The 14,476-nt window shown below is 45.5% G+C and overlaps 1 protein-coding gene across 2 annotated transcripts in view; it reads left to right on the top strand.

Moving 5' to 3' along the window:
- The window catches only part of WRN (Werner syndrome RecQ like helicase), a 197,497-nt gene that overhangs the window by 109,962 nt on the left and 73,059 nt on the right, over nucleotides 1-14,476 (top strand). For both annotated transcript variants that reach the window (XR_002097222.1, XM_019516772.1), the window contains exon 16: nucleotides 3,329-3,411. Coding sequence is in view for 1 of the 2 variants with exons in the window: in XM_019516772.1 (XP_019372317.1) it covers nucleotides 3,329-3,411 (83 nt within the window). In the remaining variant the exon portion in view is untranslated. The remainder of the gene's footprint in view (nucleotides 1-3,328; nucleotides 3,412-14,476) is intronic.

The raw sequence follows: 14,476 nt of genomic DNA on the forward strand, positions 1-14,476 counted from the left end.
TGGTCACAAGCTGGCGGAGGGAAGGTTTAAGTTGGACATCAGGAGGTGCTACTTCATGGTCAGGGCGGCTAGGGTCTGGAACCAGCTTCCAAGTGAGGTGGTGCAGGCTCCCACCCTGGGGGTTTTTAAGAGGAGGTTGGATGACCACCTTACTGGGGTTGTTTGACCCCAGTGCTCTTCCTGCCATGGCAGGGGGTCGGACTAGATGATCTGCTCAGGTCCCTTCTGACCCTAGAAACTATGAAACTATGTACACCAGGTACTTCTGTTGCATTGGGGCCACTGGTGACATGGGCAGACCATTCCAGCTGGGGACCAGGAAGGAACAGGAGATCAAATTTTGGACAAATCCATGGGGTTTTCCTCTGACCTAAGCACTAAATCTTCTTGTCAGCTCTTCCATCCAGCACCTTCTCCGTCTGGCAGCCTTTCTTATCTCCAGCACCATGTCATTCAAAGTTAGCATTCAGGGCTTGGACCCCTACCAAAATGCAGGGCTTGTCTCCACCCCATTCCCATAGGACAGAGCCTCATTCAGGGAAGTCCTCTTGATTATCTCAGGTATTGGTTTCCCTGTGCAAAAATAATCTTCCCTGAAAAACTTTTTGGCCCTGTACTGCAGGGATTCTGCAGATTCTAATAAAGCATCAGGGCTAACTGTATCAGCCCTTCCTCTTCACTCCAAGTAACCTAACCACGTATGATCTACACGGAAGTGCATAGATCTCAATAGGTGAAATCTCTGGTGCTGACAGGCCTTGCAGATGCTGTGACATTTTATTGTTAATGTTGTTTAGATGTATATCCCATCCTAACTGAAAAGCTTCATGGTGGGTTACAATAAATGACAAACTACCCACAAATGAGAGACAACATTAGACTCCCCAAATGATACCCCGGAACTTGAAAACTCACTCCAGCTTTCCTGTCTGTCACCCATAAGAACAAACTCTCCAGCAAATTCCAGCAGTGTCTCCCAATTTTCCCAATCCCATTCATGTCTAATTATAAGAAACCTGTTCTCGTTCCAAGTGCCCTACCTATCACACCCAGGAGAGATCCCTCTACCCTCCCCTAATGTCTCTTCCATACCCATACTTTCCTGTCCTACAGAGTGTCTGTGGCTGTCCCAAAAAAGCACATATCTCTCCTGAGTCCCTCCAACAAACACAACATTAAATTCAAAAGTACTAAAACAAGGACATAACAAAGATCCTCTGTCCCTGTCAAAGGGCAACACCAAGGAGCATCCTTAAATGTTATTTATCAGAAGGTGGCACCAGGGAGGGCTGTTGGCTCTATAGGGTATGCAGGCTGGCTGAGTGCTTTTCCCTTGGTACAGGTAGCCAAGATGGTGCCAGGGTAGGGGGAAGAAGCTGATGGCAGAGTTGTTTCAAGTCAAGGAAACCTGCTGGATCTATAGGGCCTTGCCTCTGTTCAGGCTCTGGATCTCAAGAGATGGAAAAGGTCCTCCACCAAGTCAGTACCATAGCCATCTTCATGACCTGGCACAATAAGTCTAATATAATAAAAACTCCAGTTACTGGCATAACTTGGTTTTACTCCTCTTTAGCTATTTGTGATGTGAACTCGTGATCGTGCAATCTCTCTGAATGTGTACTGGCCATAGCTCTGTGCTTGACTCTCTAGCTTTATTGAGCAATGAGAGTCCCTCCATTTACAGCTTTGTAAAGGCTGTTCCATGACCAGAAGACCCAGCTTTCTTTTGCTGATAAGCTCCATTAACATATGGGCTCCAGGTGAAGAGAACAAAGAGGAAAACAAATGATTTATTTTGATCTTCAAGGTTTTCCTCCTGCAGCTGAAGGACATCGCCTTCCCAGTCCTGATGGAGGACAACAGCACAGAAAGCATAGCAACTACAAGGAACAGTTCTGAGGGAAGACCTTCTTAGTCTTTGTACCTCTAGGGTGGTGCATGTATAATCCAGATGGCACACAAGGGCTATGTATCTTGGGCACAGATGGACTCTAGAGAATAATGATGTCAACTTCCAACCTCTACTGTGATTCCTGTGGGAACTGATATTTTTAAAAGCTACTTACTTGGCCAGATTTGGGGAGTCTTTCTTGGGTGTGGGAAAAGCCAGTTATTTGACACCAGAATAATTTCCCTTGTCAAACTTCCAATTCCTTCTCTGAAGCTTGGAGGTGCTACAACTTAATAGAAGTATTGTAAGAATTATTTTAACGTGGGCAAAAACACACATTTTACCATAACCTTGTTCTCAGGAAAGATTAACTGTTTCAGACAGCTTTTTCCAAATAAAAAAACCCATAATTCCACCTCAGGCAGACACACAGCATAGTAGCCCTTTACTCTAATTATTAAAATTTGGCAAAATTATAACAAAAGGGGGTCTTAAATTAGAATGAGTTAGGCAAACGTAGATTTGTTGGTCACTGTTACGAATTATGCTCGTAAGCCATGTGCAGTTCGCTCTAGGCTGGGGCAATGATCACGCAGAGCAAGTACCTAAAGTCAGATACAGGAGTTTTTTATTCGCTGCAGTGAGGTGCCTCCGGGGAGAGACCCTGCCTATTAGATATAATTTTCTTTTATACCTTAGTTTGTACATTAGCATTAGCTCGTGCTTGCGGAAATACCCAATCATTTACTAACTAAACTGCTACTCTATCTAATCAGGTGGCACTGTGCACATGAACACTGAAGTTTAACCCTCGTGACTGCATGCTCTATGTACTCTTGCCAAGTAGTCTGCTTCACTAGAAAAACAGTTCTTGTACCTCTTTCAAGGTTTTTTGTTAACCGGATTCAGCTAGTTTTGTATCTTATCAGTAGCTCTTATACAGCACTTCTCTTTTCATTCACCTAGTACGTGCTGCATCTGCTTTTATGTATTGAAGTTAAAGGTAAAAGAAATGGCCTTACTTCTATATTGCAAAATCTACACACAACAGTCACTACTAGTCCTTTCTTTGATTGCTTCTCCTACCCCTCCTCTGTTTATCATTCCGTTTTCCCTTCCACTCTAACTCAACTCCCACTTTTTTGGGATCACTGGGTAAAATTTAATGACCTGTGCTTTATAGGAAGTCAGGCTAGATGACCTTAATGGATTCTTCTCACTCTCAAATCTGTTTAAATTCATTTCTTCTTTCTTGTTTGTCATGAAGTTTTCCTAGTTTTCCCCTGCCATGCTTCCTTGTCTCTATCCTCTTCCTCTTTTCTTTTCTTTCCTCATCCAAAACTTTACATTGCTCCCCTCCCCACCCTTTTGCCCTCCTTAATGCTTGCATGCTTTTAACTCAGTTCGTATAACAATGTATATTCCCAATTTTTCTAGAGGCCACTATAGAGTTGTCTACATGACTCCAGAGTTTTGTTCAGGAAACTTATCGTTGCTTCAGGAACTTGACCAAACTATTGGTAAGTTAACTTCAGGTTCATGGAATTGCATTGTTTTTTATTCAAACAACTACTAGGGGTGTGCAAAGTGGGTCCTATTTGATTTGGATTTGGTCCAAATCAGGGACAGCGATTCGATTCATTGATTTGGATCACTGTCCCTGATTTGATTTGGCCGAATCCAAATCTGAAGATTCGATGTGGACTTGGAGAATCAGCAATTTGGACATAGACACAGCTTTAAATGTTTTTTCTACATGCCTCAAGGTACCAGCGCAGCTCATGAACACTGCGGTGCTGGGGTGCATGGAGCGTCCCACAGGAGTGCAGGGGGGCCCTCCACGTGCTTGGCAGTGAACCCGGAAGTGGACCAGAAGTACTTCTGGTCCACTTCTGGGTCCTCCAGGGAGCACATAGGGGGCCCCCCCCGTACCCTTCCAGCTTGGCGATCGGCTGTGGGGGGACCCTGCGTGTCCGCCCCCATCCCTGATCCAGAAGGCACCAGTCGCTGAGTCGGGGAGGGGGGGTGTGCCAGGGTGGCCCCCTGTGCGCTCCCTGGGAGACCTGGAAGTGGACCAGAAGTGCTTACCCAGCCCAAAACTGTTACTCTGCAGCAAAAGTAGTGGTCCTCAAGCTGTGCTGGATATGCACGATTTTGCCTGCAAAATAGGTGACAAACTAGTCAAAGTGGATTGAAACAGACTCAGTTTCTGGACAGAAACAAGTCAGGTTAACTAGACTGTTTACCACCTAGAACAGTTCCATTGGATCACACTTTGCAGATGCAGGCAGCAGTGGGGAAAAAACTGCTTCTTAGCAGCTGCCACTGAGTCCTTTAAGAAAGATCTGTAACAACTGATCAGCTTCAGCATGGGTCAAGAGCTACTTGCGTACCAGCTGCCTACTCTCGCACTTAATCTGTCTCAGTACCCCCACGTGCCATAGGGACCTGTGCTGCTATAGTAGTGGGAACAGGTGTCTATGACAAAGGTTAGTGTATTGTTCCATACATTAACCAGGCCATCAACAAATTAGCTGTCATGATCAGTGAGAATGTCACTTAGAGTCCTGGAATTCTTCTGGTTCCATGAGTCTCCAGGGGCAGACCTGCAAAGTGACTGACAACATGCCAGAGCCTAATCAGAGATTGTCAGCTACCAAATATAAAATGCCACCTGCTTTTCCACACTACAAGAAACAGAAAAGTAGGGCTAGAAGCCCTGTAAACTATTTTTGTAACAAGAGCACACTGTTAGTTCATATTCAACTTATGATGCGCTATATAACCCCTGTATCCTATTCTGCAGTATTAAAGTTTAGCCAGTCATCCCTCAATCTGCTTGTGCATGCAATTATTCCACTGTAAGTGCAGGACTTTCATTTGTCCTTATTGAATTTCATTCAATTAATTTTGGACCAATTCTTTAGTTTATCAAGGTCATTCTGAACCTAATCCTATCCTATCATCTAGGTTCCCTTTAACTCTACCCAGTTTGGCATCACCTGCAAATTTGCTAAAGTGTATACTCAATCCTATCTTCCAAAGAATTTCTGAAGATATTAAACAGTACTGGACTGGAGACAGATCGCTGCAGAACCCCATTCAAATGCTTCCTTACAACTAGATGCTGAGCTTTTGGGCTGCTTGCAGACATGGAACACCCCCTGAGCATGCCTCCCCCAGTAGCACTTTTAACTTGGTGCACTCCTGTGCTGAATCCAGCACATGCCCAGAAGAGGCATCATGTTAGTTGCACCCAGCTTTCCCAATGTCTGTATAGACTGGGCACTTTAGTGGTACTTTTTTTGCAATTTTATCTAATAGCTGATGATTTAATCAGCTTTAGATAAAAGCATCAAAAAGCCTCGCTGAAGCACCTGATTTATACAGATGCTGTGGGGTCGGGTCAAAGTAACGCGCTGCTGCTTCCAGTAAAATGTGGGGGGAAGTTCCCCCCCACATCTGTCAGTACCCTTGATGACTAGTCCTTGAGCACAGTAATGCAACGGGTTATGAAGCCACTTTACAGTACTTTCATCTAGACTGCATTTCTGTAGCTGGCTATTGAAAATGTCATGGGAGACAGTGTCAAAAGCCTTGCTAAAGTCAAGTTATATAATATCCATTGCTCTCCCCTCATCTGTGAAGCCTGGTTCCCTGTCATAGAAGGAAATTAGGTGGGTCAGGCATGACCTGTTCTTGGTGAATGCATGTTGGCTCTTCCTGATCACCTTGGTCTCCTTCAAATGCTTATACATTTCTTGATGACCTGCTCCATAAATCTTTTCAGGTGCCAATGTCAGTGTCACTGGTCTGTAATTCCCTGGATCCTCATCATTCCTTTTAAGAACAAACACTATATTTTCCTTCTTCTAGTCATCCAGGACCTCACCCAACCCCAAGAGTTCTAAAATCATAATAGTAAGTGGCACTGCAATTTCCTCAACCAATTCCTTGAGTGCTCTAGGAAGCATCCCATCCAGCCCTGCCAACTTGAAAATAACCAGCTTCTCTAAACTGCTTATCTCCTCCCCCTTCCTTGCTGCCAAATGCACTCATCTTATAGCTGACTTTATTCAGAAAGACTAAAGGAAAAAAGGCATTAAATATGTTAGTATTCTCAACATGATCTGTTACCAGATTGCACTCTACGTTCAATAAGGGACCTATATTTTCTTTGATCTTCTTGTTATTTCTGACATTACTTTCTCTTGATTGTCTTATGTGTCCTGTTAGCTGCAATTTATGCTTTGGCTGTCCTGATTTTTCTCCCTGAATGCCAATGTGATACTCTGAAACTCTTCCCTAGTACTGTGGCTAAGATTCCACTTTTTGTAGGATCCTTTGAGTTTCTACTCACAGAAGAATTCATTGTGTAGCCCAGCTGGTCTTCAGCTGAACTCCTCATCCTTTCTTCTCTTCATGGTAGCTTTCTATTGTGCCCATACTGCAGGTTATCCTGGAGTCCTTTCCCACCCCCATGCTTACCAAAGGACCCTGCCAGAGGGATCCCTCTACCAGTTCCCTGAGTGTTTTAGTTTGCTTTTCTGAAGGCCAGCATCTTTATTCTTCTTTTTCCTAGGACCTGGAAGTCTACTGGTTCAACCTATGTTACCTTCCACCTTTACAATCCTGACCAATTACTTCATGGGCAACATCATGTTTATGATTTACCTCTTGAGTGACAAGGCCAGCCTCTGCCTATCTATTGGGGGTCTCATATTTTGAAGGTGCTTCCTTCCTGCAAGGAACTGCTCTAATATAATTTGGAAAGCTGGTCCTATCTACACGAGTATTTTCCTCTTTTTTCGACTGATGCCCTCCAATATTGTCATAAGAAAACCAGTTTGCCCACCTGCAATATTTGTATTTCAAAATGTACATATTCATTAAGTATAATGCTCTGAAAAGTCAGCTAGAGTAAATAACATGTTTTACTTTTTTGAAAATACTACTGGGAACTTCTGAAGTACTGTTTGAGAGATGTGAATTCTTCCTCTAATACTGAAATGCCTACAGAAATCCTTCCCCTATCATGGTTCTCATTGCTGATCTTTCACTCTCTCTCTCAAAGCAAACAGATTTGCTGCCTGTATATTTCTCTCACTGATAACAGGATTTGTTGACACCAGTTAGTGGAGATAACAACCCTGGTCTCTGAACATGCTTTGTGTTTAGAAACAAGGCTGAGAAATTCTCAGAGCAGGGTATAGTAAACCACTAAGAAAAAGAATACCAAAAAGTGCCATCAGTAGCTTGTAGGGCTGTGTGAAGCTTCAGTCCCTGATTTGATTTGGTGGAGATTCAGCCCAATTCAGTGGCCAAATCTCCAAATCTGAATAGAATCAGAGGACCCTTTAATCTCTCCAAATCGAATTGGAACCCTCTGAATCAATTCAGAGAGATACAGAAAGATTTGGAGATGTCTTGTCTTTTTTATATGGATTGTTTAAAATTGTTGTGTAGCGGGTTGGTACGCCTTTAGCCAGGCCCAGGAGTCAGCCATTATCTTTCCCTATCCCAAACTAAACATAATAACAGAACATAAACAACCCTCCCCCCTGCCTTTCTTATCCAGGGCAAGGGCCTCACTGCACTGTTTCAGTGTTGCCTTTTCATCTTCCCTTCCTCCTCAGTGTTATCACTGGGAGTTTTCTTACTTCCTCCAAGGCCAGCCAGTCATCCCTATCAGCTCGCCCAGAGCTCCTAGGCAGGCGGGCATTTGCCTTCTAACCCTGTGCAGCTGCGCTTCTACCCCTGAGTCATGCACCTTGTTAGAAATACCATCTCCTAAGAGTGAAGCCTGGGATACTTTGTGTTGCCTATTCCTTCCACCATTTCATCTATTCTGAGTATAGGATATACATCACACTTTGAAACTGCATTCAATTGTAGAAATCAATACAAACCAGTCAGTGTGATTGCACATATATCAGGGTTTTTCATGTGGCTGGGAGCCCTGTCAGCTGTGGGTTCCCAACCACAGGGGTGTATCTTTCCCAGCTGAAGCTGCAAGACCCACAACTGCTGGGGGGTCTCATCCCCACAAGGTGTGGACTCTGGGTCCTGGCACTACCCCACAGCTGCTGGGACCAAGAGTCCCACAACTGCAGAGGCTAGGACTCTACATCATGTTTTCCAGTGCCAAGACCCATCTGTGTCCCGGCAGCTGCAGTCTCCCCACCCCGGGAGTACGTGAAACACCTGGGGCAGGGAGATGGTCACAGCAGTGATCTCCCCACCTCAGGAGTTTCACACACACCTGAGGCGGGGAGATCATCCTAGCTGTGTTTCCCCACTGCTGGGGTGCATGGGGTGCCCCTGCAGCTGGGAGCCTCTCAGCTAAGGGGGCTCCCAGCTGTGGGAGTTTGCTTCTTGCTGGCTACAGGCTCCCCCCTGCACCAGCAATAAGGTGCGATGGGATCTAATGTGCATTTCAACAGTCATGCCTCCTGCCATGCATATGTGGCATGGCAGGAGGCACATTTGTGTGAATCATGCATTAGATCTCATTATGCCTTTACCTGCATGTGTTGAGGGGGACTCAGAGTCAGATTTGGCTGCTGTCCATGTCTTTGCAATCTCAGGGCTGGACTACTGCAATGCGTTCTGATGGGGCTGCCCTTCAAAATCTTTTGGAGGCTGCAGCTGGTACAGGATGCCTTCTGATGGAGTTGGGTTACCAGATACATATAACTCCAGTTCTCTGGTATCTGCATTGACTCCTAGGAGCTTTCTGAGCACAATTCAGGGTGTTGGTTTTGACATATAAGGCTTCTAAGCAGCCTGTGACCTACATACATAAGTGACTCCCTTCTCCCCTATGCCCTGTCACCCACTGATGACCACAAGGCCACAGAGTGATTTGTGGGTGGAATCTCTCATATTCCCCACACCTCCCAACTTTGCACTGAAACTCAGGGTCACCTCATTGCAGACCTCAGCACAACTTACAATAAGGGCTGATCTTTTAATGACCTTTGTAACACTTTGCATCAGTGTTTATGTGCCTAGAAACTTCACAGTTTGCAACGTATGGCTGGTGGACACAAAATCTGATGAACTTCTGTTTACCTCCAGTTACTTGGGGTTTTTTTGTCTGGGGGGCAGGAGTAGAAATCCAGGCATCCTATGCTGGATGTGTCATGGGTGAGTTGGGTGCTTGAGAGTCTTGCATTGCCTTTTTAGAAGCCACATTTCTAGGATTGTAATCCAGGAAATGGTGGTAGTGGTGTGTTTTTGCAACTAGTTTTTAAGGCTGCTAACAAAGATTGGGGGAAAAAAAAACAAATGGTGCTTTATTGGAAGAGGAACTGTGTCATTTTGACCCAACTCGCCCAGCATCTGTATAGATTGCGTGCTTCAGCTATTGAATGAGCTATTAGATAGAAGTGCCAAAAAGCCCAGCTGAAGTGTGCAATCTATACAGATGCTGCTGAGCAGGGTCAAAGTGATTCAGTTCCTCTTATAACCATGTGCTGTGTTTGGTGTGGGGGTGTGCTGAGCTGTAAGTAAAGCACCGTTTTGGTTTTGGTTTGTTTTTTTCCATGTCTGTCAGCAGCCTAAGCGATGAAGTCACATTCAGGGCCTGTCATACCACGGTAGTTGAGCTGGGAATAAGTCGCAGAGAGGTCATTTTGTAGTTGTGAGAGCGTGGAAAGCAAAGTATGGGGGATACTGCTGGGCTGACTAACTCCTGGCAATGCTGTATTGGGAGGAACAACAATGATGCTGTAACAGAGCGAGAGGATCCTGTTATATAAAGAATACATCCTTCACTGAAACCACAGCAGCTTGAACAAGAGAGCTGGTAACCAGAGTAAACTGAGCCTGGTGAAGGCAATTGTATGAGAGAAAGGAGAGTTGTCTGTTAATTAGCTGCAGGAGGGACTTTCAGTCAAGGGCATCTAGTTGTTAATGAGGGCTTGAGGCAGCAGAGACAAGTTGCTATGGAGTTAAGTAAGCCAGCACTATTGGGGAGCACCTGTGTCTAGTCAGGGGAACAGTCGGAGTGAGATCATTGCAGGAAATCAGGCAATGAGATTCCCCAGCCTGAGAGTGACTATTGCAGGGGCAGCTTGGCTGCAGTCAGCCCATAGGGGCAAAGTCTAGGGAACAAGCTGCACCTGTAATTATAAGTTCCCTTATAACTTGATGACCTACCATGAGGAGCAGCACTATCAGGTGTGGAGGAGTCATCTGGCCTGAAGAGAGGCCAGACTTTGGGAGTCTAAAAGCCCAGAACTTGAGCAAAAGGAGGCACACCCAGCTAGCAGAGAGGCAAGAGCTCTGCCTGAAACAGACATTGGCAGAGTGACTGCTTAGGAGCAGTTCACCCTGAGGACTGCAAGACAAAAGGAAAAAGCTTCACACCTCAGGGGATCAGTGGGAGACACTTGGCAAGAGCTGCTTGCAATGAAGCCTCTGAGTAAAGGGTGTTAAAGGACTAGGGTGACAAGTTAGTTATGCAGCCAGTAGGCTCACAGTTTAAATTTCTTCAGTGTGCTTATGTTTTAGTTATCGCTATTACTGGTCAACGAGGTTGGGACCAGAAAGGTGAGGTATGGAGGTCCCAGGGTGCACAGCAGCATGTGTGGCTTGAATTTATGGGAAGGGGAGCAGGCACAGGATGCATGTTAGCCCCCAGGGACAGCAACCAGGGTCAGAGACCCAGCATCCCTGGGCAGAGCTCTTGCCTCTCTGCTAGCTGGGTGGGCCTCCTTTTGCTGAAGTCCTTACAGATGAGCCTCTCTAACACTGACTATAATGTCATGACAGTCAAAATTCTTTCAGGAGGAAGTAAGTAAAAAGAAAAATCCAGCAAAACAACATTAACAGCTCTTTAAAAGGGAACTACATAAAAAAACTAGTTATAAGGAAATTGCAATGTACAACTAATAAGGTGAAATGCCTACAGGTAGCATGAGCACTTTATAAAAAAGACCATGTTCAGAGTAAATGTATACCTGTGATGGAGGAAGCTCAGTGACGTGGATTCTAGCCTGCAGTTCTGGTGGGGAACACTTTAGGAGGCTCATTGTGGGCAAGCTTTACTGTAAATGATTCTTGTAAATATTTCCTTAAGTAGGACATAGAATCATAGAAAGTTAGAGTTGGAAGGGACCTCAGGAGGTCACATCTAGTTCAACCTCCTGCTCAAAGCAGGACCATCCCCAACTAGATCATCCCAGCCAAGGCTTTGTCTAGCTAGGTTTTGAAAACCTCCAAGGATGGAGCTTCCACCACCTCTCTGTTCCAGTGTTTTACTACCCTCCTAGTGAGAAAATTCTTCCTAATATCTAATCTAAACTTTGCTTGCTGCAACTTGAGACCATTGCTCCATGTTCTATCATCTGCCACCGCTGAGAACAATCTAGCTCCATCCTCTTTCAAATTCCCCTTCAGGTAGTTGAAGGCTGCTATTAAATCCCCTCTCAGTCTCCTCTTCTCTAGACTAAATAAGCCTAGTTCCCTCAGTCTTTCCTCATAAGTCATGTCCCCCCAGCCCCCTCACCATTTTTGTTTCCCTCCACTGGACCCTCTCCAATTTATCCACATCGTTTCTATGGGGGGAGGGGGCAAAACTGAACACAGTACTCCAGATGTAGCCTCACCAGTGCTGAATAGAGGGGAATTATCACTCCCCTTGACCTACTGGTAACACACCTACCAATGCAGCCCAGTATGCCATTAGCCTTGGCAACAAGGGCACACTGCTGGCTCATATTCAGCTTATTGTCCGCTGTAACCCACAGGTCTTTTTCTGCAGAGCTGCTGCCCAGTCGGTCAGCTCCCAGCCTGTACTAGTACATGGGATTGTTCTGTCCTAAGTGCAGGACTTTCCACTTGTCCTTGCTGAACCTCATGAGATTTCTTTTGCCCAATCCTCCAATTTCTCTAAGTCACTCTGAATCCTAGCCCTACCCTCCAGCATATCTCCTACTCCCCCCCAGCTTGGTATCATCTGCAGACTTGCTCAGGATGCACCCTATGCCATCTTCCAGGTTGTTGATCAAGACTAGCCCCAGGACCGACCTCTGGGGTGCTTCACTTGATGCCAGCTGCCAACTAGACATTGAACAATTGATTACTACTCTCTGAGCCCAATGTTTCAGTCAATTTCTATCCATTTTACAGTCCATTCAGCCAACCCATACTTTCTTAGCTTGCCTGTGAGAATGCTGTGGGATACTGTATCAAAAACCTTGCTAAAATCAAGATACACCACATCCACCCATGTCCCTGCAGCCACAGAGCTAGTCACCTTGTCATAGAAGGCAGTCAGGTTGGCCAGGCATGACTTGCCCCTGGTGAATCCATGCTGACTGCTCCTAGACACTTAGAAATGGATTCCTTGAGGATCTGCTCCATAATTTTTCCAGGGACTGAGGTGAGGTTGACTGGTCGGTAGTTCATGGGTCTTCCTTCTTCCCTTTCTTAAATATGGGCACTATGTTTGCCCTTTTCCAGTCATCTGGGACCTCTTCTGTTTGCCGTAGATGATGTCCAGTAGCTTTGCAGTTGCATCAGGCCCCATGGACTTGTGCATGTCCAGCTTTTCTAAGTAATCCCTGACCTGTTCTTTCAGCATTGAGGATTGCTCACTTATTCCCCAAACTCTGCCGCCCAGTGCAGTAGTCTGGGAGCTGACCTTGCCTGTAAAAACTAGGGCAAAAAAAGGTGTTGAGCAGTTCAGCCTTTTCTATATCCTCTGGCACAAAGTTGCCTCCCCCTTTCAGTAAGGGACTCACACTTTCCTTGATCCTCCTCTTGCTACTGACAGACTTGTAGAAAAACCCTTCTTGTTACCCTTTACATCCCTTGCTAGCTGCAACTCCAATTGTGCGTTGACCTTCCTGACTTCATCCCTGCATGCCTGAGCAGTGCTCTTATATTCTTCCCTAGTTGTTTGTCCAAGTTACTACTTCTTATAAGCTTCCTTTTTTGTGATTTAGTTTACTGAAGAGTTCCCTGCTAAGCCAAGTTGGTCTTCTGCCATATTTGCTAGTCTTCCTGCACATTGGGATGGTTTGTTCCTGCACCCTCAGCAAGGCGTCTTTAAAATACAGCCAACTCTCTTGGACCCCTCTCCGCATCTGCCTGGCCTCCCAGGGGATGCTGCCCAAGAGTTCCCCAAGTGAGTTGAGTCGAAGTCTGCTTTTCTGAAGTCCAGGGTCCTTACTCTGCTGTTCTCCATCCTTTCTTTCCTCAGGGGCCTGAACTCAATCAGCTTGTGGTCACTGCTTACCTCTAGATGCCCTCTTCACCGCAAGGGCAGATTGTAGTCAGGCCACAGACACTGGCCCCTGACTGGTTCCCCATGATATAATGTTTCATTGTATTGGTCATCCTAGATTAAGACTTTAGTTTTGTAACTTTTGTTGCAAGCTTGTCTGATTGGGCTTGTGGAGAACGAGAAGGCTCTGAGGGAGCTAGAGGAGAGAAGGTCCTAGGGTGAACAGGGAGAAAAGAAATGGTCCTAGGGAGGACGGAGAAAAGTCTGAATGAGGACAGGGAATTGGAATGGCACAATAAAGATTGTTTTAAAGTGGTACCTTTTGTGCTGCTTGGGACATTGGCACTCTGACCCCTCCTCTTTAAAAGAAGAAAACGCTTCTTCCTTCCTGGCAGCTGACCAAAAAGAAGGAGGTCCCAGAGGTGAGGTTGGTGCGAATCACCAGGGAACCCAGGGACTGAGAAGACCCAGGGTCTCAAAGTCCAAGGCTTACCGCTTGTGAAGACATGCTAGCACTGGCTGCAGGTGGTCCTTTCAGGAGAGGCAGACCAAATAAGGCTATGGGGGAGTCCCAAGGAAGAGTTTTGTCCTTACCATCTGAAAGGGCAGTTTGATCCTTTTTCTTTGTAACAATACCACAAATCAAAAAGGCTCTTAAATGTTCCTTCCTTCTCTTCCTCACCTCCCCCACCAAAAAAAAAGTAGAATTAGAAAAGTTACTGAGAGAGGCCCAAAATGTTCAGGAATATGGAATGCCGTCCAGTGGCGTGGAGGGAGGTGGGTGTTGAGAAACGTCTATAAAATGATGACTAGTGTGGGGAAAGTGAATAGGGAACTTCTGTCTACTATTTTGTATAATTCAAGAGATGGGCTAGAAAATGAAATTATGAAACATCAGGATTAGGAAAAAAGGGAAGTATTTTTATTTACTTTCCGCATACATAGTGAATATATAGAACTCATTACCACAGGGCATTGTGAAGGCCAGTAATATAACTAGGTTCAAAGGCCAGTAGTATAACTGGGCAGTGGTCAGGTGTCAGCATGGAGTCTGCGAGCGGAGGTCTGCCATCAGTGTGTTATCCGAGGACTTTCATAATTAATTAAATCAAAGTCTCCAATTGAAGGGGTGGGTGGAGTTGTCTCCCTCAGGCAATGGCTGGACAGGCATCTGGCTGGGGTCATCTGAGCCCAGCACTCTTCCCTGCCATGGCAGGGGGTCGGACTCTATCTGTTAAGGTCCCTTCCGGCCCTAACATCTACAAATCTATGAATTCGCTGATCTACCACAGCATCACCCTGGGGTGATTGGAATCAATTTGCATAAATGAATGACTTGGATTTAGGTT

The sequence above is a fragment of the Gavialis gangeticus genome, unplaced genomic scaffold, assembly GCF_001723915.1.
Source record: "Gavialis gangeticus isolate Ggan-Ray unplaced genomic scaffold, GavGan_comp1, whole genome shotgun sequence".
NCBI lineage: Eukaryota > Metazoa > Chordata > Crocodylia > Gavialidae > Gavialis > Gavialis gangeticus.